General features: G+C 46.0%; 1 protein-coding gene across 1 annotated transcript in view; it reads left to right on the forward strand.

The window, feature by feature from the left end:
- LOC135825274 (intraflagellar transport protein 70A-like) overlaps positions 1-15000 on the forward strand; it is a 32983-nt gene that overhangs the window by 13575 nt on the left and 4408 nt on the right. Inside the window, exons 11-22 of the mRNA XM_065338013.1 lie at positions 2238-2350; positions 4378-4426; positions 6275-6381; positions 6661-6714; positions 7217-7356; positions 7685-7754; positions 8605-8682; positions 9494-9556; positions 10567-10638; positions 11141-11176; positions 12709-12776; positions 13684-13762. Coding sequence (XP_065194085.1) covers positions 2238-2350; positions 4378-4426; positions 6275-6381; positions 6661-6714; positions 7217-7356; positions 7685-7754; positions 8605-8682; positions 9494-9556; positions 10567-10638; positions 11141-11176; positions 12709-12776; positions 13684-13762 — 929 coding nt within the window. The remainder of the gene's footprint in view (positions 1-2237; positions 2351-4377; positions 4427-6274; positions 6382-6660; positions 6715-7216; positions 7357-7684; positions 7755-8604; positions 8683-9493; positions 9557-10566; positions 10639-11140; positions 11177-12708; positions 12777-13683; positions 13763-15000) is intronic.

Below are 15000 nucleotides of genomic sequence, written 5' to 3' on the forward strand. Positions count from 1 at the left end.
TCATTCGTAACTACGCTGTGGTGAATGGTCTCCCACAGCCTGCTGCACCCAGAGGGCACAACACTCCAGCACCAGTTTACTTGCCATGCATCACTACAAAGAAGCTGGTGCACCAGAAGTACGTAGATGCCGGAGGCACTGTCTCTTACCAGACATTTGTCAAACTATGGTTGAAAGAAACTCCAGATGTTTTGATTATGACTCCGAAGGAAGATGTGTGTGGAGAATGTTCAGACATGCAGTCGAAGATCACCCGAGCGAGAACGGAAATTTCCAGACAAAAAACAGTGGAAGAGTTGAAGGCGCACATGGAGAAGGCGAATGTTGCGCGAGATCATTACAGGGCCTGCATTGCGAAGGCAAAGGATGCCATAGCTGAACAGCAAACAAGTGAGTTGCAAGCGCCAGCATACGAGCACTTCACGTTCGACTTTGCCCAGCAGGCGCACATTCCACACCATGCCCGGGAAGTAGGTGCATTGTATTTCAAAGTTCCGCGCCGGATCCAGATTTTTGGTGTTGCAGCGGAGGCTGTGCCAGCACAGCACAACTATTTGTTTGACGAAAATGAGACCATCGGAGTTGATGGCAGCAAATGCCATGGGCCAAACTCAGTGGTCTCACTCCTCCATTTCCATCTTCAGCAGCATGCCAAGGGCGCACACGACATCGGTCTGCACGCCGACAATTGCTGCGGACAAAACAAAAACAAAACAGTCGTTGGGTACCTCTGCTGGCGAGTCATTGTGGGGCTCAACGAATCCATCGACCTGTGCTTCATGCGCGTTGGGCACACTCGATGCTTTGTCGATGGCGGCTTTGGGCTGCTGAAGCAGACTTACAGGAAGTCCGACGTCGATACGCTTCAGCAGCTAGCTGATGCAACAGATAAATCAGCAGCCTTCAACAAGGCCGTTTTGTTTTCATGGGATTGGAGACAGTGGGATGCATACCTTTCCACTGTTTTCAAGCCCGTGAAAAACATCACGAAATACCAGAATTTCCACTTCTCAGCTGACAAGCCTGGGATGGTGGAGATGTCTGGATCATCGACGGAGGCTGACAAGACCATGTCGATTATCAAGCCGGATGCTGACATCAGCACATTGAAGACGGAAGTCCTTCCACCTGCCCTGCAACCAGCCGGGATGTCACACGCTCGTGCCGACTACCTTTTCAAGCAGGTTCGTCAGCACTGTCACGAGGAGAACAGAGACATCACCTGCCCCGCTCCTACTGCCGTTGCTGCTGTCGCAGCTACCCTACCAACAGAGTGAAAGCTGGAAAAGAAGTGCTTAGACACTCTATTGTAGTCCTGAACTGTTTTCTGTTATTGTTACAACTTGGATACAAACAGTAGTACCAACCATGCTGAGTTTTCAAAATCAATGCTAAGATGTGCAAAATCCAAAATCTGACTCCTACTCATAAAATGCATTGCTACATGATGAATATTAGTCTGAAATCCGTGAAACGTTGTCAAAATACTCTACACAGGTCAGAAATCATTTTACAATGAAAAAGTCATTTTCACCAAAATAGCCCGGAAGGTCGAATTTCTCAGATATTGGGCCATATGATGAAACAGTTCTGTTCCCAGATTGAGTGTTCTCAGCATAATATGATGAAACAGTTCTGTCCTCAGATTGAGTGTTCTCAGCATAAAATGATGAAACAGTTCTGTCCCAAGATTGAGTGTTCTCAGCGTTGTTGCATGTACTGGATGTTTGCCTGATCTGGTCTAGTCTACCGTGCACTAGTCTACCGTGCACAGGCGCGTGCGCCGTATGGGTTCCTGGGTGCCCGGAACCCCCCCCCCCTTTTTTCGCTCAAAATGCAGGATTTTGCTTCTTTTTTTTTGAATTTTCCCGCGGGAGGCCCCCCGGAACCCCCCTTGAAGGGCACCGGCGCACGCACCTGGACTGCAGTATTATACTGTGCACTGGTGCACTCACTGTATGAGCAGCCTGAGAGATGTACAGTTAACTTTGCGTATAGGTACACTCGGCGGGGCATCATAAAACTATTCGTTATTCGCAAAGGTCCTTATACCCGAAGTCTCATCATATGCATTTCAGTTAGATTGGACTTTGCTCTGGGCATGGACATTCTGTCGTTTTTCGCGAATTGTCGTTATGTCCGCAGTCGTTATTTGCAATGTCGACTGTACTGCCTTTCTGTTTATGTGTTCGCCTACACCTGACCAAACCCAGCGTAATGTGTCTGCTCTGCTGTAGCTACGCAAGCCCGCAAATGCCTAACTGACATACCACCGAGATCGGTGGAGGAACTGGACCCGATCTCTTTGCACAACGATGCTATCATGAATATGCCAACCAAAGCAACAATGGTGAGTGTACCCTAGTTCCTGTCCTTGGAGACAAACGCAACAGATTATTTGTTTTTTATTCTACTTTTCTCGCCTATCCGCTTCGGCACGAAACAGGAGATTAAATTCTGTAAATTTTCGGTGTATTTTTTCTGGGTACTTTTCCGTGCGTCTGTCTCATACCTAACATTTCAATACACCGAACAAACACACTAACAAGAATCCATAACTTGGGGTTATGGGTTCTTGCTAACACACATAATCCAATAGGGAAATGCTTCTTTGTATTTGAAGTACTTTCAATTTCTGTTAACCTAACCTGGACGTTCAAACTTTACATTCTTTTTTAACCTGGCATTTTACACTCACACCGAAAATATTGTGCACCTGAAATTTCTGAAATTACAGTAATTCGTGACAACATTGCGCGAAATCGAGCATCTATGAGCGACATCCACATAAACTGCTGGGACCATGGTTGTGTACTCGAATCTCATTCTGAGCACCCTTTTTTCTTCCTTTTTTCAGCGTTTTTTTTGCAAAAAGTCCTCGAGCTCGATTTTTTTGATCGATCGTTCTTCAAGGAAAGACGAGTGGACAATCGATCAACAGGGCCGATGACGAATGCGTCTGGTTGGAGTTCTTGCGTGGCACAGGATGACTAGACACACATATAGATACATTGCGATGATCCAATCTGCACAGCGTTTCCTAATACCGCACGCACGACGGTAAGTACAATTCATGTGATTTCAAATTGTTAGTGATCTACGTCGCGAGCAGGACGGAAATACAGCAACAGCACGACAACCGTTATACCAGGCAGTAACCAACAGTCACCTCCATCACATTCTCCAGATCAGAAGGCAAGTGAGGCAGTGAACATGAAGAAATAAAGTTTGAAAGAATGAAAAGTGAATAATTCAAAAATCTCAGAAACGTTGAACGTAAAAAAACACCGAGAACAAGGAAAGTGACTTACTTCGATGGCAAAAGACAAAGCGAATGTTCCTCGTATGGACCTGGCTCTTGCGGAATCAGCCACACTGTGGAACTATGTGTTTGATTCTACAAGGGATGGCTACCTGCTCCTCACCAACCAGCCTCCACGACGGTGGTAAAGTCGCCAAAAATACGAAAGTTGAACATTTTGTGCATGCATGCAATAGAAAATTTGTGCTGAGTATGTCGAGTGGCCATTCGAACAGGACAAAGCCGCTGCGCAAGCTGTGACCCTGAAATTTCGTCCATTGGTAGCGAGGGTAACCCTGAGCTGGAAAGTGTAAGGGATGGCATGCTACACTCCCCCGCATACGCTTGACAGCACGATTTGAGGAGTGGAGTAGTAATATACCAGTATCTTACTACCCCCTGATACCTGATGCATGGACGTTGTCATCTTCATCCCGCAGATCGAAAATGTACAGGTATTGCGTGATTTCGCGCAATGAGCTAACATCCGCTCAGGCCAACAAGAGAATCTGATGCTTCACCAATACTTGTCCGAGATTGCTCTGAATCTTGTGTTCACTTTCTGGACATGCGTAGAACACCATTGAAGGCAACTAACCTCTCTCTATCTATCTCTCTCTCTCCTCTCTCTCTCTCTCTCTCTCTCTCTCTCTCTCTCTCTCTCTCTCTCTCTCTCTCTCTTTCTCTCTCTCTCGCTCTCTCTCTCTCTCTCTCTCTCACTCTCTCTCTCTCTCTTCCTCTCTCTTCTCTCTCTCTCTCTCTCTCTCCTCTCTCTCTCTCTCTCTCTCTCTCTCTCTCTCTCTCTCTCTCTCTCTCTCTCTCTCTCTCTCTCTCTCTCTCTCTCTCTCTCTCTCTCTCTCTCTCTCTCTCTCTCTCTCTCTCTCTCTCTCTCTCTCTCTCTCTCTCTCTCTCTCTCTCTCTCTCTCTCTCTCTCTCTCTCTCTCTCTCTCTCTCTCTCTATCTATCTATCTATCTATCTATCTCTCTCTCTCTCTCTCTCTCTCTCTCTCTCTCTCTCTCTCTCTCTCTCTCTCTCTCTCTCTCTCTCTCTCTCTCTCTGTCCCTTTCTGTCTCAGGGCTTCGAGAAGTTGCAATTTCTGCTTCAGCAGCCCATATGCCCACCAGGTAAGTCTGGTTGCGTTTGACGTCATATGACTACGACTGTGCATACTCGCACGCGTATTTGTATTTGGCATGTCCGTGCCAAGCTGTACAGTGCTGGGAGACTTTTTTTAGATCACATACCCTACTGGCACACACTTGAGTTAACCTAATGGCATATGCACACATGTTGAGCTGTGTGCCGTCACAGCACTACTTGTTGACAGGGCTTGAAATTGATGGCATCAAAAGAGAAATCTAACCGCAGATATCGACGTTCGGATCTATTCTGCCCACTGCAAAGTATGGGGTGTGTTTGGTGGACCCCTGGTGTCGCACGCACTTGTGATGTTTCTGTGCCCGGAGCGGGTCCCTGATAGGGAGGGCCCCGGTACTATCACTACTGGTAGATGCATCATTAGACTGTGAAGGAGAACCGCTCCTCAAGCGTGAATGGATAAGTACGACAGCTGGACTCAAACATCTGGGCTGGCTGTCACGTAGCACTTTCAATCTCTACTCTACTGCCGGGCGCCGAAGATCGACCAGGCTAGAATCTCGCCAAGCACAGCATACCAGTGTATACGCAGAGACTCGAAAGTGCATAGACTGTAATACATGAAAATAAGAACGGTCTAGGCTAGAACACTGCCCCCATTTCTTTGGCGACCCGCGGTGCTGTACAAGTATATGAGTTGGTAACTGGAGTTGACTTGTTTTGTAATTTGATGCAACCCACGGAAACAAGGCCCCAGCACATCTGTTAGCTCTCATGCAATGCTGTCATATATCACGCATGTTTTCGATTATAGACGAAATCAATGGCCTAAAAATAAATTGGGCAGTAGACTTACAACCGCTGTTTAACCGCTATAACTATGTGGGCCGCGATCAGCTAAAACATGTCTTTGGGGTTTCGTAAAAAAAGTTGGGAAATGACGAAATGAAAAAAATGTTTTTTTGGAGCGCGTTCACTCTGCACTTCATTCAAATGATTCATGATGTGGCGATCATCTTCTCAAATTTTGTTCAAACACTTGTTTGGCGTTCTACTTCAAGTAGCTGGGGAGCGAAGACTGACAATGTCCGCATCTAGTGATACTAGAGCAGCTCGCAGGGCCAGACGATCGCTGTGCATGGCCCAGGTTTGTTCAGGTGTCTGCAAGTCCGTGGCGGCAGGTCTGCAGAGCGACGCTGACAATATTATTTGTTGGGATCTCATTGATGTTGATGTCGACAGTAAAGCTGAATCGTCCCCGTCGTCTCCAGTAGCGAAGAGGCACAAGTTGTGGGCTAGTACATAATCATTTAGGCGGCGAACCGGCTGCCTTACGACGTTACTTGCGTTCAGCTCTCATGAGGCGTCTGACGCAATCTCGGAAACGCAGGCGATGATCGAAAGTGTCACTGCCAGAATCGAAAGAGTATGCAAGTGCAACGCCGCCCAGCGCATCGTGTTGCTTTCCAGGAAGAACTTGGGCCATGCCTTTGAACTGATGTCGTTGACATGCTCAAGTCGGTGTCAACATCTTTAGTTCCGTTGTATTGTGCTCCGCCACAAAAGCCACTAAGTAATAGTTTGTCTCTTTGTGTCAGACTGTGCGAAAACTGTCATTTTTCTATTTCAAAGTACATATTTTGAAAGCGGTGTTTGGGGCACTTGTAGACTACTTTTTCTGCCCTGTATCACCTTCAAGAGGTCAAGTAAGGTCCCAAGAACTGTTTTCTGGAGGAAAACAAAATTTGAAAATTTTCACCCTAAGACATGTAAGTATTTATTTTAAAACATGTAAATCGATGCCCCGAGTATCGGGTTTTACTTCATAATATGGCACCCTTTGTTTTGTTGTGTTGGATGTTTTGTTTTCTCAGAAACTTTCGGAAATCTTCTGCTATTGTATTGCAAGTATGAATACTATGATCTTGCTGCTGATGTGCTGGCTGAGAATGCACACTTGACGTTCAAACTCTTGTCACCGGTCAGTTTTGTGAAGTGTGTGTGTGTGTGGGCGTGTGTGTGTGTGTGTGTGTGTGTGTGTGTGTGTGTGTGCATGCGCATATGTGTTTGTGTGTATACACATGTGTGTTTACGTGTTTCTGCATACACTCTAAACTGTTCGTTAGGAATTCACTGGAATACTGCTCCCTCTGTCATGTGTGTTTTCTATCATTTTCAAGCTGCTCCGTAAAAATCTGCACTAGAATTAAGCTTCTCATATCCATGCTCTGTGTGTTGTTCTGATCTATGATGGCTGCAGTTCTTGTACAAGTTCTTGGAGACTCTAATCCTGCAGCAAACTTCCGTTGAAGAGGTATAGTATATCCCTGTAGGCATATACATGTATGCATGTGCTGGTATCAACTATACTCACAAGAGATAATTCCGAGGTGTTTGACTCACGGGATAACACATTATTTTCGGTGTAATTTTATTTTGGGTAATTTTGGAAAAAGAATTCAGACACCTAAGAGTATGGACTGTTTGTGAAGCTTAGGATGGTCACCTAATTCCACATTACGCCTGAAACCTGGCAAGTCACTGGTACCGAAATTTAAATACTAGCGCACCAAAAATAACATGATATACTGTAGGTTTATGGGTAATCCGATTACGTCGTCAGTTGAGATGATACCGCGACGTGTTTTATTTTGTGTGTGTGTGTGTGTGTGTGTGTGTGTGTGTGTGTGTGTGTGTGTGTGTTGTGTGTGTGTGTGTGTGTGTGTGTGTGTGTGTGTGTGTGTGTGTTTCACCCTAGCCATGACAGTTGTAACTTTCCCTCAGTTTTTCATTTTTCTCTACTTCTTCACCCGCAGGCATACAGTCGATTCGATGACATGGCAACCGAGCTAGCCGAAGAACTGCGTCGCTATACCAAGAAGGTTCAGCAGACGCGAGGAACGGATGAGGACGCAGCTCGCAGAGCTATCAAATCATATGATACCGCCATGCAACAGTAAGTACTAAGCAGCGTGCTGTTTTGCTAAGCACAACATCAGTTATATCAGTACATTTATGTTCAAAGTATTTAAAAGCAAGTGAAGTTCTTTCAATTCCATGAAATCTACCTTTTATTGTTTATTTCTGTTTTCAGATGTACCTTTGTAACTTTGTATGTTTGTGTGGCTGTGTGAGCACGTGTGTGTGTGCGTACGTGTGTGTGTGTGTTCGGAATTGCATGTGTGTGTGTGTGTGTGTGTGAGTGTGTGTTTGTCTGTCTGCGTACATGTGTGTATGTGTCTGTGTATGTATCCACATACCTATGTCCACATGTATGCCTGTAGGTATGTTCCCGTGTTGATGCACCAGGCTAAGATCTACTGGGACCAATCTAACTATCCAGCTTTGGAGAAGGTCAGTGAGAATCAACTGTAGGGGTGTCATTTGGTAGTAGGCTACCCGTGCTACCCGTAATTAGAGCGGGTATTCGGGTAGCAGTTGCTCCTGAAAACCCGATCGAGTAGTAGGAGTATGGTGTTTTTGCAATGGTGCGTGTAAAAAGCACAGCTACGTGCTTACTCCACACTTTATATATACTGTACAGGCAGAACATTTTGCCGATCAATAATTTCGTGCAACTCCAAAGAAAGGGAGTTCGTCCGGTTGTAAATTTCGTCCATGGATCATAAGAGTGTATTGAAAAGCTGGACAAATCGACTTTAGTCCAGCATTTAATTTAGTCCAAACGTTTCTTGGACGAAAATGCACACTCATTGTTCAAACTATGTCAAAAAATACCCATCAGAGTGCCTGTCCTACCCGGATATAAATACCCGAACTCGCCACCCGACCACACCCCTACCCGTTGCAGCCCTGATCATTATACGCACTGTGGAGGTGGTGCCATTACATCATCAGTTATGTGATGACGTCATCAGTTGAGAGCTCTGCAATCGCATTTGCTGCTATGTCGAAATAATGAGATTACTGTACACAGAGGCTTTGGAAGCTACTCTGCATTGGTGTGACTGCAAAACAGGCATGTGCTATAATGGCCCTGTAGCTTTGGCCACACCTACCGCACCAGTTCCGATGCCCCTGCCACATGAACCTCACGTACCAGGTAACCATTCCTGATCCTCATGGGAAATTCATCAGAGTTCCATTTTAACTACATAAACACCGCCATGTGAACTATATGCCCCTCTGCCCCCTCCTCTCTCCCCTCTGCCCCCTCCTCTCTCCCCTCTTCTGGCTGCTGCAGATATTCCGGAAATCGGTGGACAAGTGCACGGATGTCGAGGCGTGGAAGCTGAACGTTGCTCACACTCTTTTCATGCAGGTAATACCTCGGTGGTCACGTGACGTGTTCTGCATAGAGTGTTAGGCCTGCTGCGTGGAAACAGAACTATACTGTGTGCATGTGGGTATGGCTTTGTACATGTACAGTGCAGCTCACTGTAATCCGAGTACACTCTTAACTCGGCTATCAGGGCGGTCCGGGACTGGGCACTGTCCGTAACTTTGAAATGTCCCTAACTTCGAATCACATACATTTCTGCTGGGGAAAGGCTAGACATGTGACATATGACGTAACTTTTTCCACACACGTGGCAAGAGACTAGTAATATTTCCACTGAAGCTCACCAAAGTGCCCGTAGCTTCGGCGTCCGGAAAACCGAGGTATGAGTGTACGTGAGTCACGTATGCAGCCTGTCGCTGTGCCGCCCCAGATCTGCGAACCATGTCATGTTCACTGGTGCAGACTGGTTTTCCATCGCTGTTGTGGACTATCAGTATGTTTCCCTGTTCTGCAATACCTGGAAATTGATTTCTCACATTGCACAGCTCTGGCATCCGCCCAGCATAGCATAGTAAGCATTGTTTTGCGGCAAACACGGCCCTTACCACTGAATGTCCAGAGATATGTATTAGACACTTATCAAGGACCAAACTGGGCAGCCATGTTGCTTCCCAGCTCAAATCCACCCATCCCTGCGGCAGGGCATCGATGTCTGTGTGCAACACAGTACTGATCATGTCGATTTCACTGTCCCCATGCCACTTTCAGCCATTCCGACTCCAACCTCTCCCCGGGACCTGGATGTGAAGCAACTGTCTATGCATGTGTTGCGCTATGACTGTGTCTGCAGGACAACAAGTACAAGGAAGCCATCAACTTCTACGAGCCCATCGTGAAGAAGCACTATGATGAGGTATGTGCCAGCTTGCAATGAGAGAGCTTGAAAGCTCGGGGCCCTACGCTATGCTTTTTTGCCTAGCTGATGATGCATGGTATTGGACCGGATGGATTCGTTTTTTTCAATACACTCGTGCAGCTGACCAATTCTGATAGCATTTATGCTGAGTAGTGCAAACATTCTATGCTTTCAGATGGTCAACAAACAAACTCGAGACAGTGCAAGCCGAAAGAACAGACTTTTTGTGTAGAATTATTCAAGTTATGCAGGTTTTAAGGGAATTTCAGGTGAACATGGTTACATGTACATGCAACAATGGTCTCTACTGAGGTGATATTCCTATCACGCTCTTTGGCATGTTCTCATTCTCCGGTGCAGCTGTTCATAAGATATCAGTATGATACTTCAGTAGCTTTCGAGCAACCTCCCGCTTCCTGAAACCTAAAAGTACAGCCATAGCTGTATCTCTTTGTTTGATCCTGAGTTCTGTCATGTGCTCTGAGTGGACGGGCACCAAACACAGTTGCTGCTGAGTGTGCTCCACAAATGCGCCCACCCCAAGGGTGTGTGTGTGTGTGTGTGTGTGTGTGTGTGTGTGTTTTAAGCCTGTGAGGGTAACCCAATGAAATTCGAAGAACCTACATGTACATGTGAACTTCTGCAACAGCTACTGCTGCTCCTACTTCTGCTAGTGCTGTTGTTGCTACTTATGCTGCTGCTGCTATTGTTGAAATTTCTGTTGCTACTGCTGGACTGCTGCTGTTTCTGCCGCTGCTGCTTTCGCTGCTGCTGGTGTGGTAGGTTGCACAATTGTGCAGCAGCGTGGAAGTACTGCAGCAGTGTGTACTCTGCATCCCAGACCACAGTCACCACCAGTTTCTAGATGGAAATATTGAATCTGGTGCTGAAATATTTACAACTTTGGAGTATGTCTCTTTTGGGTACCTATTGTGTTTTCAGTTTTCCATTACCTATTGAATGATTATTGTTACCCTCTACTCTCCTCCTTTTGTTTATAAAAACAGTTATTACAAGTCAGTGCAATTGTTCTGGCAAATCTCTGTGTGTCGTACATCATGACGAGCCATAACGAAGAGGTAAGTCGAGATGGCCTGTCCAGGGTTTTTTTCTTTCCGATTGTGCTTTCCACATGCAGGTGTATGCGTACGTGCATGTCATCATGGTGTGCGTGTGTGCGTGTGCGTGTGTGCGTGCGTGTGTGCGTGTGTGTGTGTGTATGTGTGTGTGTGTGAATGCATGCATGCCAGTGTGTGCTTTGTCTGTCGCATCGGAATTGATACCACTGCCCTTTACTAAACTCATGCAGGTCTTATGCCTGGGGCGGGCGATGCTGGTGAGACTGTGTCTGTCCATTTTTCGGTCACTGAGTGTTCATAATTGTTTCCACTGCAGCAGAGTGTAGAGAGGTTATGCGATTACATCATTAGAGATTATAGATGTTGTGCGATTACATCATCAGAGTCTATAGAGTTACATCATCAGAGTCTATAGAGATTATGCAATTACATCGTCAGGTGAAGAGTGAGTCCATGTGCCTGAGTTTGTTCTCCACCATCATTCTTTTCCCGCTGTCAATAGGCCGAGGAGCTGATGAGGCGGATAGAGAAGGAGGAGGTAAATTATGGTTAACAAGCGAGTGTTAGTGTCAGTGTGTGTGTGTGTGTGTGCGCGCGCGTTCGCGCTTGCATATGGGAGCTTGTGCGTGTACGTACCGTAAAGTACCATTGATCCGCCCCCTCTCACATTCCCGCCTCCTGCCGATTTTCTACATGTGAAGCGATTTCGGCGTATACAACGAAATACGATGTTGAACCGACGCTTGCCCCTGCTGTACACAATATGTGCCAATCCAGGATGAAAATGTGCTCAATCCAGCACATCTAGTCTGACACTCCACGTTGTTGCACATCGTACTGCACTTCACAGCCTTGATCTAATTCCCGCCACTGCCGACAAACCAGCTGGGAAGCGACATGGGGGGGGGGGGGGGGGAGGGGGGGGGGGGGATCAACGGTACTTTTACTTTACACTACATGTGTGCGTGAATGCATGTGTGCGTACCACGTCCGTTTCATCGCAATTCTCGCTTATCTATCGCAACTAAGAACAGGAGTTATTTTATCGCTCTGTAAAATTTCCAATCTGCATAGTGAAGAAGCATGATACAGGATTCCTGTCCGCCACAAGAAAAATAATTCAGTGATGGAATCTGATGAGGCAAGTCGAAGAAAGGAAGCAAAGTTACAAGAAGTGTACAAAAGAAACCAGTGACGGAGCGCGTTCTTGCACTGACGCTTCAGTTTATCCGACTCTGGCTCTGTATCACTTGAGCTGACATTCGCTGGTGTATACAGTGTAGTTGCTGGAATAGAGACTGAGTATCTCTTACTTTTTCCGCTTGGCGTATGGCAGAGATGGGAAAGGAACAGTCGTGGCTGTCACTTTGGCACTTGGAGGAACGTGGGTGGGCAGCGTGACCCGTTTGTCACCACTGTGTGTTTCAACAATGTTTTTGAATCAGGCACACATCCCTCTCCAGACAGCTGTCATACGCTCTGCTGGATACGCTGACCACGACTGTTGCACTGCCGTTGCCAGGTCCAACAATGTCTTCTTCGCCACCATCTCGCCATCAGTTTGCAGGCTTGCAAAGAATGCAAGGTCGTTGCACTTGCGGTTCAAACGTGGCGACTGAGCCAATTCTGAAAGAGTCTCCAGACTGCCAATGTTGTAAGACCTCAGCCAGCTTTAGCAACTGGCTATATAGTAAGCCAAAAGGAGTGCGGCCGCAGCCAGCTAAAATATTATGTGAGAGTGAAAATTGTCGACTTACTTTTATCTCGGGATTTTCATTTGCTCACCAACTGCTTGGACTAGACCGGCAAGCAAGTGCGATTGCAAATTTCAACAGGATGCTATCGCCACCAGTTGATGAATGAGGAGCAACGTTAACGTGTTTGACATAAGTTCTTCATTCCATCATGTTTCAAAATATTAACACAACCCCACAGACAAGTTACCCTGACCTTGGCCCATATTTTGTGTATATGTGCATGTGTGTATGTGTGTGTGTGTCGTTTTGCGTGCACGTGCACGCATGTGCGTTTGGCTGGATATGCATGTGCATTCTTATTGATGCATGGCAGGAACAAATTGCATATGAGGACCCAGACAGCAAACTCTACCATCTGTGCATTGTGAACCTGGTCATCGGGTGAGTTACAGTGCACACTACTTCCCTCTAATTTGTTGATGCTATCTTCGTATGTTCCGTCTATCAGTAGCAGGTAGACTGTAGATCCCGTGAGGTCGAAAATAGAGCCTACTGCTACAGTACATTCTGAATAGCATTGCCTGTGTAATGTGTTCTGTCATGGGCATAGCACACAGTGGACTTCGATGAAATGCTACACCTTTGCTCTCACCAGCTCCCACATTTCTGATAAAACTGAAGTATTTTTTTCCTGTTCTACCCGCATTTAAAGTGTACGTTGCGCTGTTGCGGCAACGAGCTAAAGCAAATCAAAACAAGACCAAAGAAGCACGTAGCCTATCTCAATCTACAACTCTCATGCATGAACAGAACACATCGGGGTCTTTAGTAGCAACTGGATGGTATTAGACTGGTCTGGTTGCCATGGCTTCTGCTGTAGCATCATTGTCACCGCCCCTTGTCATGGCCTCGTGGATGCAGTGAATGGAATTTTCGGTCTTTGACCACTCTGTGGTGGGTCTGATCTACTCACCTCCCACCGCTTAGGAGCTGCACTTGCGACTTGATCCTAGAGGGTTGTGGCGTTCCTGCGGATGCCAAAAACTCGGCTTCCGAGCCTTGATTTTTTGTCATGGCCTGTCAATAGTCAACCGTGCACATTTGCTTGCGTGCAGGTATGCATATACAAGTCATTATTTAAAAATTATAATTTGGCGCACTTTTAGTGCTACGTGGTTTATGATTTCTTCTTTTTTTTTAGTCTTGTATTTAGCGCTTTCGCGTGTTATCATAATTTTTTTCTTATTTTAGCACCGAGTTATTATTTCATTGACTGGTTCTAGGTTTATACAAGACTGTACGCTGACCATCATGTTGTAACATGTGTGTGATTATTATCCGTGGACAGCACGCTCTACTGTGCCAAGGGGAACTATGAATTCGGCATCTCACGTGTCATGAAGAGCCTCGAGCCCTATCACAGAAAGGTAACGATGCTGTTTCCTTATCAAACAATTCGCGCCTCCTAACGAACATAGCGAAAGTTAATTCCAAACGACAAATTTCTACTTATACAGTAAGCGCAGGGCTCGTGATGGAGAACCGCATGTACATGTATATTAGGGGTGAAACGAAGGTCTCAATTTCCCATTCGAACCTTCTTTATTAAAACGAACGAAGGTGTCGAAGGATTCTTTTTTAGCATGATCACGGAAACGCTCAAAAATCTTAAAAATAAAAAGGGGGCAGAAAATCAGAACCCAATACTTATATTGTATGTGCAATTTGTTTCTGAATCTGGTGGTATCAATGTATCCATTCCAGGTAAGAAAATACTTTGGTAGAGCACACAACTTTAGATAGAGGCAAGGTTTCAACATACTCTTGATAGAGGCCATACCTAATACCAAGAGTGCATAAACAATGTTTATGGACTCTTGCTAATACCTGTTTGTGAGTCAATTGTCCATATTTCTGACAATTTAGATCAGTGGGATCGTGTACAGTCTTGCTAGCCTTGGCTTTTGTGACACAAAATGACAGGAGTACTGCTCTAGTGTACAGCCAGTTGCATGCTTGAACAACACCAAAATGGACGGAAAAGAGCCATATTGCGTAGTAAATATCAGATGCCCAACTTCATCAAAAAATTGTCAAATCTGGACATGTACTTTTCGCTTATCTGCTCGCATCCACTGGGTGCATTGGTGATTGAGAGGAGAGTGAATAGTCACTGGGTGAGGAACTTCACCTGCGTCGATGATTCCAGGCCATCGCTGCGCTCCCTCTCGCTGCTGCTGCTGGGAGAGTGAATACTGCAATGGCTTCAGCGATGGACACTTTTATTTTCGATACAAAAAATGAGACTACACTCGTATCGCTGCTACAACTTTCTCCAGACACCATCACTAGCAGATATCGACGGCAGCTACAGCAAGCTATATTCCTGGTACAAGCAAAACTGAGCGAAAACACGATCGAAATCGCAAAACTACTCTCCTACTAGTAGTTAGTATCGCAGAGCGCCAAACACTCGACGAATACAATCAAAAAAGTCATCCATAAGTACACCATGGTAGATCTACACACCAACGCAAAACGGGAACACGCTGGTGACTGGAACAGGGCCAGTTCTTCACTGACTTGTCACTTCTTCAGTTCCAGTGCGCACGCGGACCGTGCCTCTACTTGTAGTACAGCATATCCTAGTGCATGCAGCACATCG

Source organism: Sycon ciliatum, chromosome 9, assembly GCF_964019385.1.
Source record: "Sycon ciliatum chromosome 9, ocSycCili1.1, whole genome shotgun sequence".
In the NCBI taxonomy this organism is placed as follows: Eukaryota; Metazoa; Porifera; class Calcarea; order Leucosolenida; family Sycettidae; genus Sycon; species Sycon ciliatum.